Genomic DNA, 17,304 nt, shown 5'->3' with positions numbered 1-17,304 from the left:
TGTTTTCATACTAAGCCCCTGGTGTAAGTAAAGTTACCCAGAACATGCTTTACAAAATGGTAGTCCTGGGGCTGGGGATATAGCTCAGTTGGTAGAGTGCTTGCCTTGCATGCAAAGGCCCTGGGTTGAATCCCCAGCACTACCAAAAAAAAAAAAAGGTAGTCCTAGAAAAATCCATCCCTTTATTTTTTTTTTAAATCATTTTTTTAGTTGTAGATGGACACAATATCTTTATTTATTTTTATGTGGTGCCGAGGATCGACCTCAGTGCCTCAGGAATGCTAGGCAAGTGCTCTACCACTGAGCCACAACGCCAGTTCCTATCCCTTCCTTTATAACTGTGTTCATCTCATCTGTCAGAAAGTCATCCAGAACTACAGCTAGTCACACCTACATTACCCTTCTCAGGTATTCCTATAGCACTCAGATCACAATCACACCACTTCAGTATGCCAGCTGAGAATAAGAAGAGACCAACAAGTGCTCAGTGCTTATGGGCTGACTTGACATGCTTTCTACTGGGAAGAGCAGAGGTCAATATCAGTAAGACAAACATCAGGGCTTTGGGTTTGCTGGCAAAATACCTCCCATCAATTTTGCTATTAAAGCTGTTAAGGATGTGGGACATCTTTTTGCTTTAGGCTGTTCACATGCACAAGAACAACAACAACAACAGTAACAAAAAAAAAAAAAAAATTGTCAGAAGATTTGATGCCAATGTAGTTTCCCACAGAGATAGCCAAGTAGCCAAGGGACCCACCCCTGTTCAATTCCCACAGCTTCTATCTGCCCACCAACCCTGCTATCCTCCACTGCCTTCCCCTGAGAACAAGGATTCTGAATTAGTCTCAGAATCAGTATCATAAATGAAATAGACAGCTGGACACAGTGATGCACACCTATAATCCCAGCAGCTCGGGAGGCTGAAGCAGGAGGATCACGAGTTTGAAGCCAGCCTTAGCAAAAGTGAGGTACTAAGTAACTCAGTGAGACCATTTCTCTAAATAAAATACAAAACAGGGCTGGGGACATGGTTCAGTGGGTGAGTGCCAGAGTTCAATCCCTAGTACCCCCCCACCCCCAAAAAAAATACAATAGCCAGGCAGGAATGATGGCATACACCTATAATCACAGCAACTTAGGAGCCTGAGGCAGGAGGATTGCAAATTTGAGACCAGCCCCAGCAATTTAGCAAGGCCCAAGGCAATTCAATGAGACCCTGTCTCAAAATTAAAAATAAAAAAGGGCTGGGATATAGTGGGCTTACCAGCCACTGATGACACCACTGGATCTATCACTTCATTAGGATTTACAAAAGAATGATTTTTGTTAAGAGTTGGAAATTGTTGATTTATAGATGATACACAACCTCGCCTATGAAGTATCCTTGCAAAACAAAAATTTTAAATTGATCAAACTAAGATCTAGTTATCAGTTTATAGGCACCAGGAGGAACAGAGCAACAAGTTAATGCGGGACCATGATGATTCAATTAACAAAATGGAGAATTTAAGAATTTCTACAGGATTAAAATCATGGGATGGGATGGAGAGAGAGAAGTAAGCCAAAAACAAGACTAGTGAGAGGAAACTACCCCCTGATGGAAGGTAGGGGTGTGTGTGTGTGAGAGAGAGAATATGTGTGTGTGTGTGTGTGTGCCTTGCTACCTTGCCCTGGATGGCCTCCACCTCCTGGGCTCAGGTGATCCTTCTGCCTTAGCCTCCCAATCTGCTGGAACTACAGGTACATGACACCACGCTCAGCTTAATGAATGATCTTGACCACTGAGCTAAAGGTTTTAATTTCCACCTACTAGCTGAAGTGTCACAATGAAAGCAGGATATGAGAAAGATTCCTTAGATCACATATATAGGAATGGATTGGAATGAGAAGATGGTTTCCAGAATGAGGCAGAGGAAGGGATGCAAAAAGTCTTCTAAAAGACAGATGAAGAGGATGCTAACCCATTAGAAATCAATGCCAAAGAAAGAGAGGGAATCCAAGATGATGCTGAGATGTTCTATCGGGGTAAGAAGTGAATATGTCAGCATTTGGACCACAATAAGAACAGTGACTTCTTTCAGAGGCATGAAGGCAGGTGTTGGTCAGAGATGTATAAAGTTTTAAAAATTCTGTAAGACAGCCTACTATCACCAGACATTTCAAAAGACATTATGGGTTGGGGTTGTGGCTCAGCAGTACAGCATTCACCTAGCACCACATGTGAGGCCCTGGGTTCGATCCTCAACACCACATAAGAATAAATAAATAAATAAATAAATAAATAAAAGTATTGTGTCCAACTACAACTTAAAAAAAAAAAAAAAAAAAAAGACATTATAAAAAACACTCTAGTGGACTCATCTGTCTTAAGCTGCTTGGTCCCACTGGACTTTGTTGATGAAGAATTCGAGCTCCATCTTCACTTAATCATCTGTTCAAACACTGCTTAAAACCTAACCAATGTACTGTCCTAAGCTAGGTGGGGAGATGAATGAGACAGTCCCTGCCTTTGATAAGCTCAGTTCTACCTTCTTTCCCCTGTCAATGAGCTGCTTCCTATGAATGGGTGGTCAACTGCTTCAGAGAGATGTGACTGCCTGACATCAGTTCCTAATTGCCATGTGCAGCCCACAAACACCCTCAACACTTCAGTCTATCCTTAGCCTGGGGTTCATGTTCTGCTGAGCTTAAACAAACAAACAAAGAAATGGGGGAGTCCCCTCCATCACAATCTCCCCAATTCCTTATTTTATGGGTGGCTTCTAGTTTTCCCTATGGGTCAAAGAAATGAGGAAAGGTTAGCTTTGCCCTCTGTAATTCTTGAGAGTTAAGGACAAAGTATATGAGCTTAATAAAACATGTTTACAGCTTGACTGTGTGGTCCCTGAGAGGTATGACATGAAGAGAAGGCCCCACATCCTTGATTTCCACAGATAACTGATGTTGAAAGAAAACAGATATAAAACAGAAGGGCTGAACCAGAATCCTAGCTATAAGGCAAAACTAAGCCTCTCCAATGCTAATCAACCTCCCAAACCAGTTAATGGAGCAGATAAAACCCCCAGAAATGTTAGAATGGTTTAGGAAGGGGCGTATCCATATTACACTAACTCCCTGAAGTAACAGCTTCCGCTTTCCTATTCCTGGCCCTGGAAATTGCAAAAAGGGATTGTGAGAGGACATAATGATGAGTCAAGAAAAGAGGATTACATAAGATTCCTTTTGAGACATGAGAATGGGCAGCTCTCAGGTGGGCTCTTAAAGGCCCTTCTGTGCAAAAATGGGAGTCTCTGGATGAAACAAGACTAACCCTCTCCCACTGAGAGGCCCAGTGGCTGGAAGAGAAGGTCAAGTTATGCCAGCCTCTGGGCCCACCCAGTACCATCCCTGCTTTCTGGTCACAGCTTGTCAAGCAAACGAATGGAGACTCCACCTGGGCAATCAGTTTCCCCAGATTCACTAGAAAAGGGGGCAGTGCATACTCACATGTTGTTAATGATCTTGATGAATATGCTGCAGTCCTGGAGCTGAGGCACGGCCTCCACGGGGTCAGCCACATGCAGACTATTCACCTGTGAGCCAAAGGAAAGAGCCTTTAGAATGAGACCATTAGAAATGCCAGAACCATATTTGCTCCTTTTCCAAATGCTGGTCCTCCCTGCTTACTGAGAGTGCCTACTGTGGTAGCCTATAGGAATGAAGGCACAGATAACTTCAGGCTTTTTTTTTTTTTTTTTTAGTTGTAATTGGACACAATTCCTTTATTCCATTCACTTATTTTTATGTGGTGCTGAGGATCGAACCCAGGGCCTCGCACGTGCTAGGCAAGCTTTGTACTACTAGGACACGATCCCAGCCCTAACTTCAGGGTTTTTAATTTCAGCAAAGGAATGCTGTTGTGCCCATCCACCCAGTAAATGTACCCCAGTCACAACCCCCTGAGTTCTACCACTAGAGGCCTTTCCTAGGCTTTAATAGAACCTGTGCTCTCATAGGATGTCCTGGCACCAGGGCATACCTAAATAACAGCATAAAATGGCTATGAAAGAATTCACAAGAAAGTGGTATCACTACTGCCTCCATAGAGAAAGACTTGATGGCAGAGAGCCTGAGGTAGGAAACAGAAAGGCTTTTTACAATATAGCCCCTTGTATCTCCTACATGTTTACATTGGAACTCTGTATCTATAGACTGTTTGTATTACAACTCTCTCTCTTGAATTTTTATGACAGCTCTTTGTAGCTCTTGAAGTTTGTAACATTTGTTCAAAACTTAAATGTTTTATACTCCCCCAAGGATATAAGATCTTATTAATGCATTTTAAAATTTCTTTCCAGACATAAAACTTTGCATAAGAGAAATAGGGAGAAACAATTGTGAAAACAAGATAATAAAAAAAAAAATTTTTTTTTTTAAGGGGGGAAGAAAAATAATTAGGAACTCCAAAGACAAACCTTCTCAATTCTGCTTCAACTGCCTGTTCCCATTTATGGCTTCAGACATCCAAATAAATCACTTTACCACTAGAAATCTCACCAGAGGTCCTGTAGAAGTCAACTTCTACAGGAAAACCTATGCATGAATTCCATAGGTACTCAAGTTCAGAAGGAGCCTGGGTTGAAGTTTATTTTTGCATTACCATAGGAAAGTTGGCTAATTAAGTGAATTAATTGCATATGCAGCACAAAGAGCTGGGGAAGACAGCCAGCGCACACAAGCCTAAAAAACACAGTTATTTTCAGCAAATGGTTATGTGCAAACAACTAGAATCTGTCCAGATAAGGCTGGGGATGTGGCTCAGCGGTAGAGCACTCACCTAGCACATGCGAGGCCTTGGGTTTTATCCTCTGCACCACATAAAAAGAAATAAACAAAATAAAGGTATTGTTTTTAAAACTAAAAAATAAATATTAAAAAAAAAACCATGTCCATGTAAAAGCTAGGTGTGATGGCTCATGTCTGTCTCCAATCCTAGCTACTTTAGAGTCCCAGGCAAAAGGATCACAAGTTCAAGGCCAGTCTGGTCAACTTAGTGAGATCCTATCTCAAAATAAGAAGGGCTAGGGATGTGCTCAGCGTCAAAGCACTTAACTAGCATATCGTGGCCCCTGGGTTTGATCCCTAGTACTACAAAAACAAAACCAAACAACAACAATAAACTGACTTTTAGATGGGATCCAAATTAAAATAGGCTAAAAAGTTAGTGTTTTTTTTTTTTTTTGTGGTGCTGAGGATTGAACCCAGGGCCTTGTGCACAAGAGGGAAGCACTCTACCAGCTGAGCTATATCCCCAGCCCTGTTTTTTTTTTTTTTTTTAACTCTCCTTTCATTCATTCTTTTATAACTTCATTTTATTTTTGTATTTATTATTTATTTATTTTGTATTTATACAACCCCAGCCCCTTGTTTTGTTTTTTTTAAGTGTGGAATATAAAAACATGACCTCTCATTGAAGTCTTAAAAGACATTATATTTATACTATCATTTGAAAAAAGCTCCATCTAATTGGTCAGGACAGATTAGTTTATGTTTTTTTAAGGAAGACTCTGAAAACTTCAGGTTAAGATCCCTTTTAACCAGGTGAAAATAAGCAGACTTAAGCACCCAAAACCCATCTTTTTTTTCTTTTCTTTTTTAAAAAATATTTTTAGTTGTAGATGGATACAATACCTTTATTTTTTTTTTCATGTGGTGCTGAGGATCAAAGGATCAAACCCAGTACCACTGAGCTACAACCCCAGTCCCCCATCTCCTTTTTTCTTTTCCCCCAAAAGCACTGTTTTTATTTATTCAGAGTCCTAACCACTTCAGTCATAGGAGTGGAAGAGGTTCCTTTTTAAATCCAGTCCCTCTGTAATGTTGGTTTGTTGTTACCAAACACACAGGCAAGTGGCATCATGGATTTGGTAAACTAATGACAATGTCTGGTCTCTCTCTGCTAATGTCTGGTCTATCTCTGCTTCTGTAAGAATCCTACATTTAGGATTTTCAACTGTAACTACTCCAACTAGTATTTCTGAAGGTTTGAAATCAATTGATGGAACAGTATTCAGGCATGTAATTGCAATTTCTACTATCTGTTCAAATGTCCAATCAAATTTCTTCACTTTTTTTTTTTTCCTCAAGGAAACTGGTTGACTCAGTTTGTTTTAACTCCTGCTGAAGTGGCTTTAAATCCACAGTAGTAACCTGCAGGATCACACTTGTAGACCTGAGGGACTTATTCTTCACCTATAACAATTAAAATCATACAACAACCAAGTGGCTTCATTTCAGCATTCTGTGTGTAGACATGAGAAATATCAGCAATTCTTTTACATAGCACGTCCACAGGAATCTCACAGCCATACTTGTATTTCCAATTAGCTGCCTCATAGCGTGTCCTCTGTACCTGCAATATGCTGTCAGCTGTCATTCCAGTCATCACATAGCCAATGTTTTCATTTATCTTGAATAAGTGTGCTGGAATCCAATAATTTGTCAGGTACTTTCTCCTATGTGACAATTACTGCACAGTCTTTCCCTCTGACAGCTACTGATGTAAGACCATCCTAGTTTATAGCCTTAAAAGCATATTCTACTTGGTAAAGCCAGCCCTCAGGCGAAAACAAATAGTAATGTGGCAGTCAAAATCAGCGCTGGAACTACAGGATATGTTGGTGCTCTCACTATTCTTGGGGCCCCAAGGCCCCAGCACCAGGCGTACAAACCCCTCGGGAAGTTACAGTCCTCCATCTCCTTTTAATCCCTGCAATCTAAGTAAAACATTCAAGGCCTATGAATATTTGTTCACTAACAACTAAAAATCCTACCAATTAGCTGATCTAAAGTCACTTAAGTAATCTAGATTCATTGCTTACACCAATTAAGTAACAATCCAGCAACAGTTTCTTTTATGAATATAAAAGTATTTTTTTTCTTCCTGTGAATTACTTTGCTCTCAAGATAGAATCATTTAAAGGCAAGGAAATAGAGGAGCTCTCCCATTTCTAGTAAAGGTGTAAACAGATGGAACTCCCTGGACAAACCAAGACCTGCCTATAAGGTCTGCAGATTGCTTAAGATTGTCAAATCTCAAAACTGCCTGCATAGCTAGGTATGGTGGCACACATCTGTATTTCCAGTGACTGGGGAGACTGAGGTAGAAGGATCTCAAGTTTGTGGCCAGCCTCAGTCACTTAGCAAGACTCTGCTTCAAAAATAAAAAATAAAAAGGGCTGGGCATGTAACTCTGTGGTAAAGATCCCCTGGGTTCAATCCCCAGTACCAAAAAAAAAAAAAAAAAAAAAAAAAAAAAAAATCCCTGCAGTAGTTTATTCACTACTACTTGCCATTTACAGAGTAATTTCAAGCTACACTTTAAGTAAAATAAATTGTTACCAAAAATTTATAAGACAACAAAAAAAAACCCTCCCATTCATACTATATTTTAAAAATATTTTTTAGTTGTAGTTGGACACAATAACTTTATTTTTATTTACTTATTTTTATGTGGTACTGAGGATCAAACCCAGTGCCTCCCACATGCTAGGCGAGCACTCTACTGCTGAGCCACAACCCCAGCCCCTCATATGAGTATTGTAATACATGCATTTTTAGCATTTTCAGGATTCAGTACAAAGGATGGACCCCAAGGCCTTCTGCATGCTATATCCCCAGCCCTTGATGAATTTTTTCCCATTAGTAATTTTTTTTTAAACCACAGCTATAATTATCATGTGTATGTGTACATTTTTTTTTAAAAGAGAGAGAGAATTTAATATTTATTTTTTAGTTTTCGGCGGACACAACATCTTTATTTGTATGTGTACATTTTTTAAAAATATTTTTTAGTTATCAATGGACCTTTATTTTATTTATTTATATGTGGTGCTGAGAATCAAACCCAGTGCCTCATTCATGCTAGCCAAGGGCTCTACCACTGAGCCACAACCCCAGCACCCCCTCCCCCGTATGTAAATATTCTATGCCATTCTCCTCGCTCATGTAAGTCACATTGCACCCTGCTAGTTTCACAAAATTCATTTTAGTTGCATAACTTTTTGTTTAAATTGAAAATTCTATTTAATTACACTTTAATATTTTAATGAATATTCATTATGGCTTTTTATATATATATACTAGGGGTTGAACCCAGGGGAACTTTACTGCTAAGCTACATCCCTAGTTCCCCCCACCCCCTACCTTTTTTAGGAGAGGGGGCAGCATCTTACTAAGTTGTTTAGGGTCTTGCCACATTGCTAAGGCTGGCCTTGAACTTGTGATCCTCCTGCCTTAGCCTCCTGTCACTAGGATTACAGGCATGTGCCACTGCATTATGGATTTTGAGGCAAGTTATTTGTTATTAAATAAGACTAGTCAGCTGGACACGGTGGTGAATTACTGTAATTCCAGTGGCTCAGGAGGCAGAGGCAGGAGGATCACGAGTTCAAAGCCAGCCTCAGCAACTCAGCTAAGAACTAAGCAACTCAGTGAGATCCCGTCTCTAATAAAATATAAAAAAGGGCTGGGGATATGGCTAAGTGGTTAAGCATCCCTGGGTTCAATCCCCATTACCAAGAAAAACACCTAATCATGTTATTCTCTGTGATGGTAGTGTTCACAGTAAAAAGAAGCCTGGAATCTAAACAAATAAAAAGATAAATCAATCAAGATAAAACAAGGACTGGAGTTATAGCTCAGTGGTAGAGTACTTGCCTAGCATGTGTGTGGCACTGAGTTAGATTTTTAGCACTGCACATATACTTAATTTTAAAAAAGATAATGTGGGCTGGGGATGTGGCTCAAGCAGTAGCGCGCTCGCCTGGCATGTGTGCGGCCCGGGTTCGATCCTCAGAACCACATACAAGCAAAGATGTTGTGTCCGCCAAAAAACTAAAAAATAAATATTAAAAAAAAAATTCTCTCTTTCTCTCTCTCTCTCTCTTTTTTTTTTTTTTTTTTTAAAGATAATGTGGCTAAAGGAACTCCCAACTTTCATAGTTAAACCTCTAAACAGAGATGTGGCTCATTGTCCCAATAACCCAGTCAGTTTTTTGTGGGAGGGGAAGAGAGTAGAAGGAAGTCAATGTTTCTGATACAGGCAAAAACCAATTAAATGCAATATACCAATTTAAACTACAACTGAACAATCATCCATTTCAAAAACTGAAGACTATGAATGTACATTCTATATACTAAAAATATTTCCTGATTAGAGTTTTGATGTAATTAAAGACAACTGTCTAATAAGTCATTTCTTTAAAATATTCTCTAATTAAAAAAAAAAAAAAAGTTACTGAAGGGTTGGGAATGTAGTTCAGTGGTACAGTGTTTGCCTAGCAAGCCCAAGGCTCTGGGTCCAATCCCTAGCACCTACCCCATCCCCCAAATTTGTTGAACCCCAGTACTGAACAAAAAGGAAAAGTGCCAACTAGCATGCTCCACAATATCTTAAATATCAAAACCATTATTCATTGAGATACTATGCTAAATGATTTTGTGTATGTGTACTAAAATTTTTTTTACACACATTATGTCATTATCCTCATAATAATCTCATGAGGTATTATTAACCCCATCTCATACTTTAAAAATGAAATGCTAAGAGGCTACCTTGCCCTCAGTCACACAGGGACCACAGCTGTGATTCTAAAGCCAGACTGATTCCAAGGCTCATGCTCACAATTACCACACTCCATAGCCTCTTCTGTTTGTAACTTTAAAAGCTCAATACTTGGTAGTATTTTCTCATCTGCCATTGTCTAGGGAGGAAAATGTATGAAAGACATAGTAGAAGAATTTTGGTGAAGTGATCAATAAGGCAGCAGAAGGAAAATGGAAGTCGACAGAAACATAGCAAAAAGAAGGAGAACCTTGTCGGAAGATTAAAGGCCTTTGAAGATCAAAGTTTCTGCCAACGTTGGTCACTAAAGTTCACAGTCAACTCTTCAGTCAAAAAAAGTGTACAGACAGCCGAGCACAGTGACGTACTCCTGTAATCCCAGCAACTGTGGGAAGCTGAGGCAGGAAGACCACAGTTCAAGGCCAGCCTCAGAAATTTAGTGAGGCCCTAAGCAACTGAGCGAGACCCTATCTCAAAACAAAAAAATAAAGAGGGCTGAGATGGGGCTCAGTGCTCAGGTGCCCCGGGCTCGATAGATAGATAGATAGATAGATAGATAGATAGATAGATAGATAGATAGATAGATAGAGAAAACAGATGAAGATGATTTCTACGCTGTCCTGTGGCCACCCTTTTTATGACCAAAGAGAATATACGCTTTAGAGAAGCCTCTGCTAAGCCAAAAAAGTAGAGGCATGAATCACTGTCAGCGGCAACATCTTTAGAAATAAGAAGTTTAAAAACCAAAGTGAGGGCAGGGAATGTAAACTCGGTGGCAGAGTGCTTGCCTCACATGCACGAGGCCCCAAGTTCTATCCCCAGCACTGTCAAAAAAAATAAAACAAATAGGCCTGGGGATATAGCTGGTTGGTAGAGTGCTTGCCTTGCATGCACAAGGCCCTGGGTTCCATCCCCAGCACCACAAAAAATAAAAATAATAAATAAAATAAAAATTTTTAAATCTAAGGGGAAAGGCAAAGGAAAGTTGTATTTACTTCATATTGAACTGAGATTTTACACAGACCTGGCTCCTAGAAGACTCCTCTTCTGCCCCTAGGTAGCTTCCCAGAGAAGTACAACAGACAAAAGAAAAACTACTCACCCAAGAGAGGAGTGCAGCTGCCCGGGTGGCATGGAGCGTCATCTTGGTGATACCAGACAGTCACCCCAACACACTGGAACCCAAGAGAGAGAGAGAGAGAGAGAGAGGCAATCATATCAGATATCCATGATCAAGGAGTAGAGGAGGAAAAAAAAAAAAGGAGTAGAGGAGAAATGGTTCCATTTGCCAGCTCTGAAAACTTAAATAAATCACTCTTCACTCAACACTTAATCCACCAGGGCACCAAGGGAATTCTGAGAGCTCAGAGCATATTATAAAACTTATCACTATATTATAAATTATTATAAAGCTTATAATGTCAGGGATGACAGTAAAAAATTCTGTTCACAAGAATTTCTCAAGTAATCTTCAGTTTGTGGAAAACAGAACATTGAAAGTTGGTCTTCAGCTTCATTCTTTGGAACATAGTACTCTTAATCATAGAACAAACGTGTTTTTAGACAGATCTGGGTCTGAATACTTTTCTATGTGACCATGGTCATGTGACTCTGGACAATTAACATAATCTCTTTTAGCCTAAGTTTCTTCATTTGCAAAATGGAATCCATACACCTCTCTGGCTTATTGTGGTGCTTAAAGATAAAGCAAATAGCATAGTACCTGACACATGGTAGGTAATCAATAAATTATTTCCATTCTTAATCACTTTCTGCAGTTCTACCCAACAATAACCAAGTCCATGGGAAAACCATTCCAATTTCCGGATTTTCATATCTTCCACTTCACATCAAAGACAGATATGGTTCAAATGGGGGGACTGGACATATCCAAACCAAGGTCTCCTGATGAGTCCAAGACTAATTCTGGAGATCACAAGGGACATTAAATGAAAGATTAGGCATTTGTCCTGGTATTCTAACCCCCAATTTCCTTTGCAACTGGGAATCTGCCATGTGCCTGCCAACCTACCCATGGGACCACAGATTTGATGAGTAAATATTTCCTAACACCTCTTAGCAGTCCCTATAATTCCCACAAATCTCCTCAGGCACAGTCAGCCCCACCCCCTCCTGCCACAAGTGCCTAGTATGTCACTACTCCAGAAGGAGGAACAAGAGTGAGAGCCACATGATCTATAAGCTTCCCCCCAGTGTTGACATCTTCAAGGTGCAAATTCTGTAGAAGTAATATTAGCTGACCCCCTTCTGTATGTAAGGTTTTGAGGACAAAGAAAGACTCCATTCTTACCCATAAGATGCTCATTGTCAGGTAGGGGAAAGAGATACATAAATCTGATTATTTGCTTCTCCTTTATCTCTTGGTACTTCCTATTCAAGTGTACTCTGCTTACCAACCAAAAGGTATTTTCTTAGTCCCTACATATGTTCAACCTGTGTTGAAAGCTAGATGGGCTAGGAGGCAATGGTCTTTGACTTTGAGGAACTTACAGCAAGGTGAGGAGTAAAATTAAATACACCTGAATCACTAATAGAAGAAAATAATTAAATGTTAATATAACTAAATTCCTGGGGCTGGGGCTGTAGCTCAGTGGTAGAGCACTTGCCTTGCACGTGTGAGGCCCAGGGTTCAATCCCCAGCACCATAAATAAATAAATAAATAAATAAATATTTTGTGTCCATCTACAACTAAAAAACAATTTAAATGTTTCCTGACCCTGGAAAACCTAACATGATTCTGTCACACCAGCATCACAGTCTTGGAAATGAGCCAATTTACCTGTGCTTTGGCAGGAGCAAGTGAAATGGTTAAGGGAATTCTCAGGAGGGTGGAGAAGCTAAAGGATCCATGTGTTTTTCTGTCTTGGATAATTTTCACCAAGCATGACCTATCTGTGGACACTGACTGCCGCACCTCTGGGGCAGGGCAAGAGTTGAGGCAGATGATCTCAACTATTACACTGAAATTAAGCTGGCCAGCCTAAAGCTAGAAGGACCATTCGTGGCCAGTAGACTGAAGGCAGCAGTAGCCAAATGCTCAACTGGAACTTCTTTTTAAAAAAAGTCTCTGAGCGATTGATTCAATAACAAAGGAAACATGGCCCAGATCCCCTCCCCCTCATCCCCACCACTGCCTCTAGACCTACAGTCTTTCAGTAAGGCCCAATGTTTCAGTCAGAATTGTTTTTTTGTTTTTGTTTTTGTTTTGGTACTGGGGATTAAATCCAGGTGTGCTCTATCACTGAATTACATACCCCAGATCTTTTTATTTTGAGACAGGGTCTCACTAAGTTGCCCAGGCTGGCCTCAAACTTGTGATCAGTCTCTCAGGTAACTGGGATTACAGGTATGTGCCCCTGAGCCCAGCTTCAATCAGAATTTTTATTTACAACCAGTGGTAGATATTGTCCCCACTGAGACATTCTACAGCTACGCTGCTAAAAATGACCTAAGATTTAACTCAACTTCTTTTCTTCATCTCAAAGGCAAAACCTACAACCTTCTGTTTATGTCCTCTTGTGCAAAGCCAAGTGCCTTTTCCCATGGTCCCCAGGCAGAGAAATAGGAGGAATCCAAACACTAGGAAATACTAAAGGATCTTGCCATTAAAGTCCACAACGGGGCACTTCCTCAGAGACAGGACTCCAGACTGGGTGACTTAAGCACAGCACAGCTATTCGCTGGTATCAATGGCTTCTCTGGGTCATCAGTGATTGAAGCCAGTGGCACAGCCAGTGCTAGCACTGGGACTACTGCTTTAAGCAGACTTTGGCTTGGAACCCAAGGGCTTCCAGCCAAAGCACCATCCTCTCCACCCTCCCCCTGAAATTCGAGGCAGGCCCCACCCAGAAGATTGGGTGATGGTGATGGAAAAACAGATCCCTAAGATTGTGGCCTGAAACCATTTCACAGAAGGATCTGCTGAGATCCTCCCCAACTCCATCAGCCCCCCTACCCCTCACCCAATCAGCAAACAAACGAAAAATCCCAGAATGTAGGCTGAGCCCTGAGTGCCCTCAGAATCCAAGATAGAGGCTTCCCAGAGCTGGTATGGCTCCTCTTTTCCCTAGTCCAAGAAGAACTGAGACACAGAAGCAGCTGCCTTGCAAATGTAAGGCCCTGCATCCTTTTTACGTTTCCCCAAGATGCAACTCCCCCACATCAGGACCAATTCCCACATTTACAGGAACCTTCTATATTTCCAGAGAAGCTATCTCAGGGTATGAAAAGTGACACTCAAGAAATGCACTCCACCTGGCATGCACCCTCTCTGGATCTTAAAGAGTTAACAGCCTAGCCATGATTTCCTACCAGGGCTGAAGCTAATGCAAACCACCTGTCCAGATGCAAGGACCAGCACCGGAGGGTCAGGTTGCTGAGCTCTGGGGTCTGTTCTGAAAAAACTGCAGTTTTAGGAAAGACCAAGTAATAGGCCAGAAGATCTGAGTTGCAGCAGTACTGCTATCCTGACCCCTCCCCCAGCCAGGGTGTCAGCTCCCCTGGAGACTGCCTCTTAGCCACTTACAGCCAGCCTGAACACCACCTTACCTAAAGATAACACAAAGTGACCTTTGGTCTACAGAGCTGCTAAACTGTACTTATCTCTCAGTTCATGGGCCCCTGTCTCCACTGAACTGCTTTCCTTAATGCTAACTCTCACTCTCAGAATTTCAGGGCCACACATACTACCACCTCACAGGATCCTTCCCTGAATCCCATCCCCCTCTCCACTGGATGGTTCCAAAAGCCCACAGACTCACAGCTAAGAAAATGGCTGCCCCATCTGTGTGCCCAAGCATATCCAGAGAGCCTGACTGCCTGTAGCCATAAGAATCCATATTGTGCACCCCTTTCTGAAAGACATACTCCACCTCTCCCCACCCTGCCATTTGAGAAACAACTGCATCCAAAGAGTGAACATGATCTTAGAGCTCCTTCTTACCCAACTCTGGTTTCTTCAAAAGTGCTTACTGATGTCACCCCCTTCCCCCAAGCAACTACCTGGACCTCTCACCTGGCAGGTTGACTCCAAACAGGCCCAGCAAAGAACAAGCTATCTTGCCATAGACTAATTAGTCATTTAAAAAGTCAGGGGGTGGGACTGGGGATGTGGCTCAAGCGGTAGTGCGCTCGCCTGGCATGCCTGCGGCCTGGGTTTGATCCTCAGCACCACATACAAGCAAGGATGTGTTGTCTGCCGAAACCTGAAAAATAAATATTAAAAAATTCTCTCTCTCTCTCTCTCTCTCTCTCTCTCTAAAAAATAAAAATAAATAAAAATAAAAAGTTGGGGGGTGGAGGCCAGGCATCCATATTACATACCTCTAGTCCCAGGTTGAGGCAGAACTATCATTTGAGCCTAGGAGTTTGAGACCAGCCTAGGCAACATAGCAAGATCCAGTCTCAAAAAACAAAAAGCAGAATAAGAAATATCTTGCTGGTTCATCCCATCACTTAAACAAGATAAAAGGCCACAGGATCAGCCCTCCATGAGAAGCCATGGAAGGAGAAAATGATCTTTTTTTTCATCCCCTGGGGAATCCTGAGTAGACTTTCTGGTCTAAGTCCAAAGAGTTTCTCTGAACTCCTGAGGTCAGAGGCAAAACGATTTGTTGGATGTATTCCCTGAACCCTCTAAAGGGACTCGGTTTGGACTCAGACCTCCCCATCTTCACAGAGATTACCCTCTCTTTGTAGCGTAGAGTTTGGCCCAGAGACCTGAGGCACTGGAGAGGAGATGCTGGGGAAACCAAGATTCCCTGGTTTCTTCAAAAGTGCTTACTGATATCACCCCTTTCCCCCATGTTCAGTAGGTTCCAGAGTCATCAGATGTGAGCAAAAGGTTGTGATCATGAACTAGATAGACCTTGGGCCGCAGCCAGAAAATGCATGCAGTGCCTGCGCACGCGCATACACCAGGGCCCACTCCAGTAGTTCATCAGCACCTGCCCCCACTACTACACACACCCTGGTCCCTACCAGCTGACAAAATGAACCCGGTTTCACTACCCACCACCTTGAACCCAAGGCCTCACAAAGCAACAGAGAAGCACTCTCCTAGGCTGTCTTTATAGCTCAAGTACAGGCGCACACGCTTTCCTCCTCTGAACAAAAACACAGTGACATCTACGCAAGAGGGAAAGAAAGCAACCCTCTGCTCTGAAAGGCGCTAACTCCCGGATGTTGGCAAGCTCTGCTCCCAGAGCCTGTTTCTGAGTGTTTACTTGCTCTCCCTCTTCTCTCCCTCCCCTTTAAGGATGGCGCAGGAAAGGGAGGTGAGGGGGGAGAATCCACCCCACCCCCTCGTCCATGTTTGAACAAAAACCCAGAGAAAGAGTGAGGGAGAAAAAGTCTCAGTGCAGGGGGGCCTTACCAGACTCCTAAAGCCAAACGTATCTACAGGTTTTAATCCGCCATTAGCATTTAAAATCTTGAAATGAGAGGAGGAAGGGGGGGCCAGTGGAAAGTAACCCCACACACAAAAGAAAAGTTGTTGGTTTTCTTCTCAGTCAGCCTGGCAGGAGCGATCTTCCTGGCTGACAGCCAGAAGTGCGTCACAGCCAGGAGTCTGCTTTCTTTAAAGGCACAGCAAGCTTCCGTGGTCTGGGAGCAACAGCCAAGCAGGGACCTCTTAGCAGGGGGTGGGGGTGCACTGGAAAGGATGGCGGGGAAGAGGGAGGCTGGAGGCTTGCTCCCCAAACAAGAGGGCGGGATGCAGGGAAATAGGGCATGAGCAAGCGGCCAGGCAAAGTCACTGAAGTGCGACGGCAGCAAGAATGAGCCAAACTGTGGCATAAACACACAAAACACATCCACAGCGGCCTGCCTGACAAACCTGGGATCACCCGGACACTCCCCCTTCTCTCTTTTTCCACCCAGGGCTTAAGGCAGAGGGATGGCTTCTCCATCTCTCTGGCCAGCCACAGCAGGGCAGGCCAGACCACCTGCACCTTCGGTCAACCCCTGCCCAAGGCTCTGAAGAGCAGGCAAAACGCAGGCCCTTTCACGGGCAGCTTCCTGAGAGACCAGGGCAGGCGTGTCTGGGAGCACACACATGCCACCCCGCCAGCTCGGCTTGCACACAAAGCGCCTGCCTCCTTCCGTGGGCGCCGCCTGCCCTGAGACATGGCCATCCCCCAAGCCCATTCCCCACGGGAATCTCTCCAGCCCGTACCTTCTGCGTAGCAAGGCCAGGATGCCGCACTGTGCCCACTCCTCCCCCTCGGTCACCCAAACAAGAAGCCCAGGCAGGTTCTGGCCCTGGAGTACAGGCCTGCGCTGTCCTGTCCCGGTGGCTGCGTGCTATTGTCGACTGTGGAATGGCCGCCAAAATCCCAGCTGTGCTGCCAGAACCTAATCCCCTGTTCCGCTGAGCATTTGTGGGGAGGGGCTGAGGGGCCAAGGCATGGGACTGAGTACGGCAGGCACTGGCTGGAGCCCTTAACAGACAGAGGCACTGGGACCTAAAGGCTCTGCCTCTCCTCCATGGCCGAAAGAAAAAAGATGTCCGACTCTTAGAAGACAAAAACACAGCGTTTCCACCCACTGAGCAGCGACCTTCACAAGCTGAAGGAGAAGCCCATTTAACATTTACTAGGCACCTACTATGTGAAAAGCACTGCTATAGGATATTGCAGGGAGTATCCAAAGATGAATTAAACCCAGCTTCTGCACT

General features: G+C 42.9%; 1 protein-coding gene and 1 pseudogene across 7 annotated transcripts in view; both read right to left on the bottom strand.

Moving 5' to 3' along the window:
* Positions 1 to 17,304, bottom strand: part of Numa1 (nuclear mitotic apparatus protein 1) — a 78,428-nt gene that overhangs the window by 23,257 nt on the left and 37,867 nt on the right. For 3 of the 7 annotated variants that reach the window (XM_015477501.2, XM_015477502.2, XM_015477503.2), the window contains exons 2-3: positions 10,710 to 10,782; positions 3,490 to 3,575 (exon numbers count right to left, since the gene is read on the bottom strand). In XM_015477501.2, the coding sequence (XP_015332987.1) occupies positions 3,490 to 3,575; positions 10,710 to 10,751 (128 nt within the window). In that variant the 5' untranslated portion in view covers positions 10,752 to 10,782. Of the gene's footprint in view, positions 1 to 3,489; positions 3,576 to 10,709; positions 10,783 to 16,002; positions 16,185 to 16,803; positions 17,131 to 17,304 lie in introns of those variants that run through there. The other 4 variants (XM_015477504.2, XM_048788138.1, XM_015477500.2 and 1 more) reach the window with 3 other exon arrangements.
* On the bottom strand, positions 5,324 to 7,730 carry LOC107135561 (annotated as a pseudogene).

Source organism: Marmota marmota, unplaced genomic scaffold (genome assembly GCF_001458135.2).
Source record: "Marmota marmota marmota unplaced genomic scaffold, marMar, whole genome shotgun sequence".
NCBI classification, from domain to species: Eukaryota; Metazoa; Chordata; class Mammalia; order Rodentia; family Sciuridae; genus Marmota; species Marmota marmota.
This window is presented reverse-complemented; position numbering and strand designations above follow the sequence as displayed.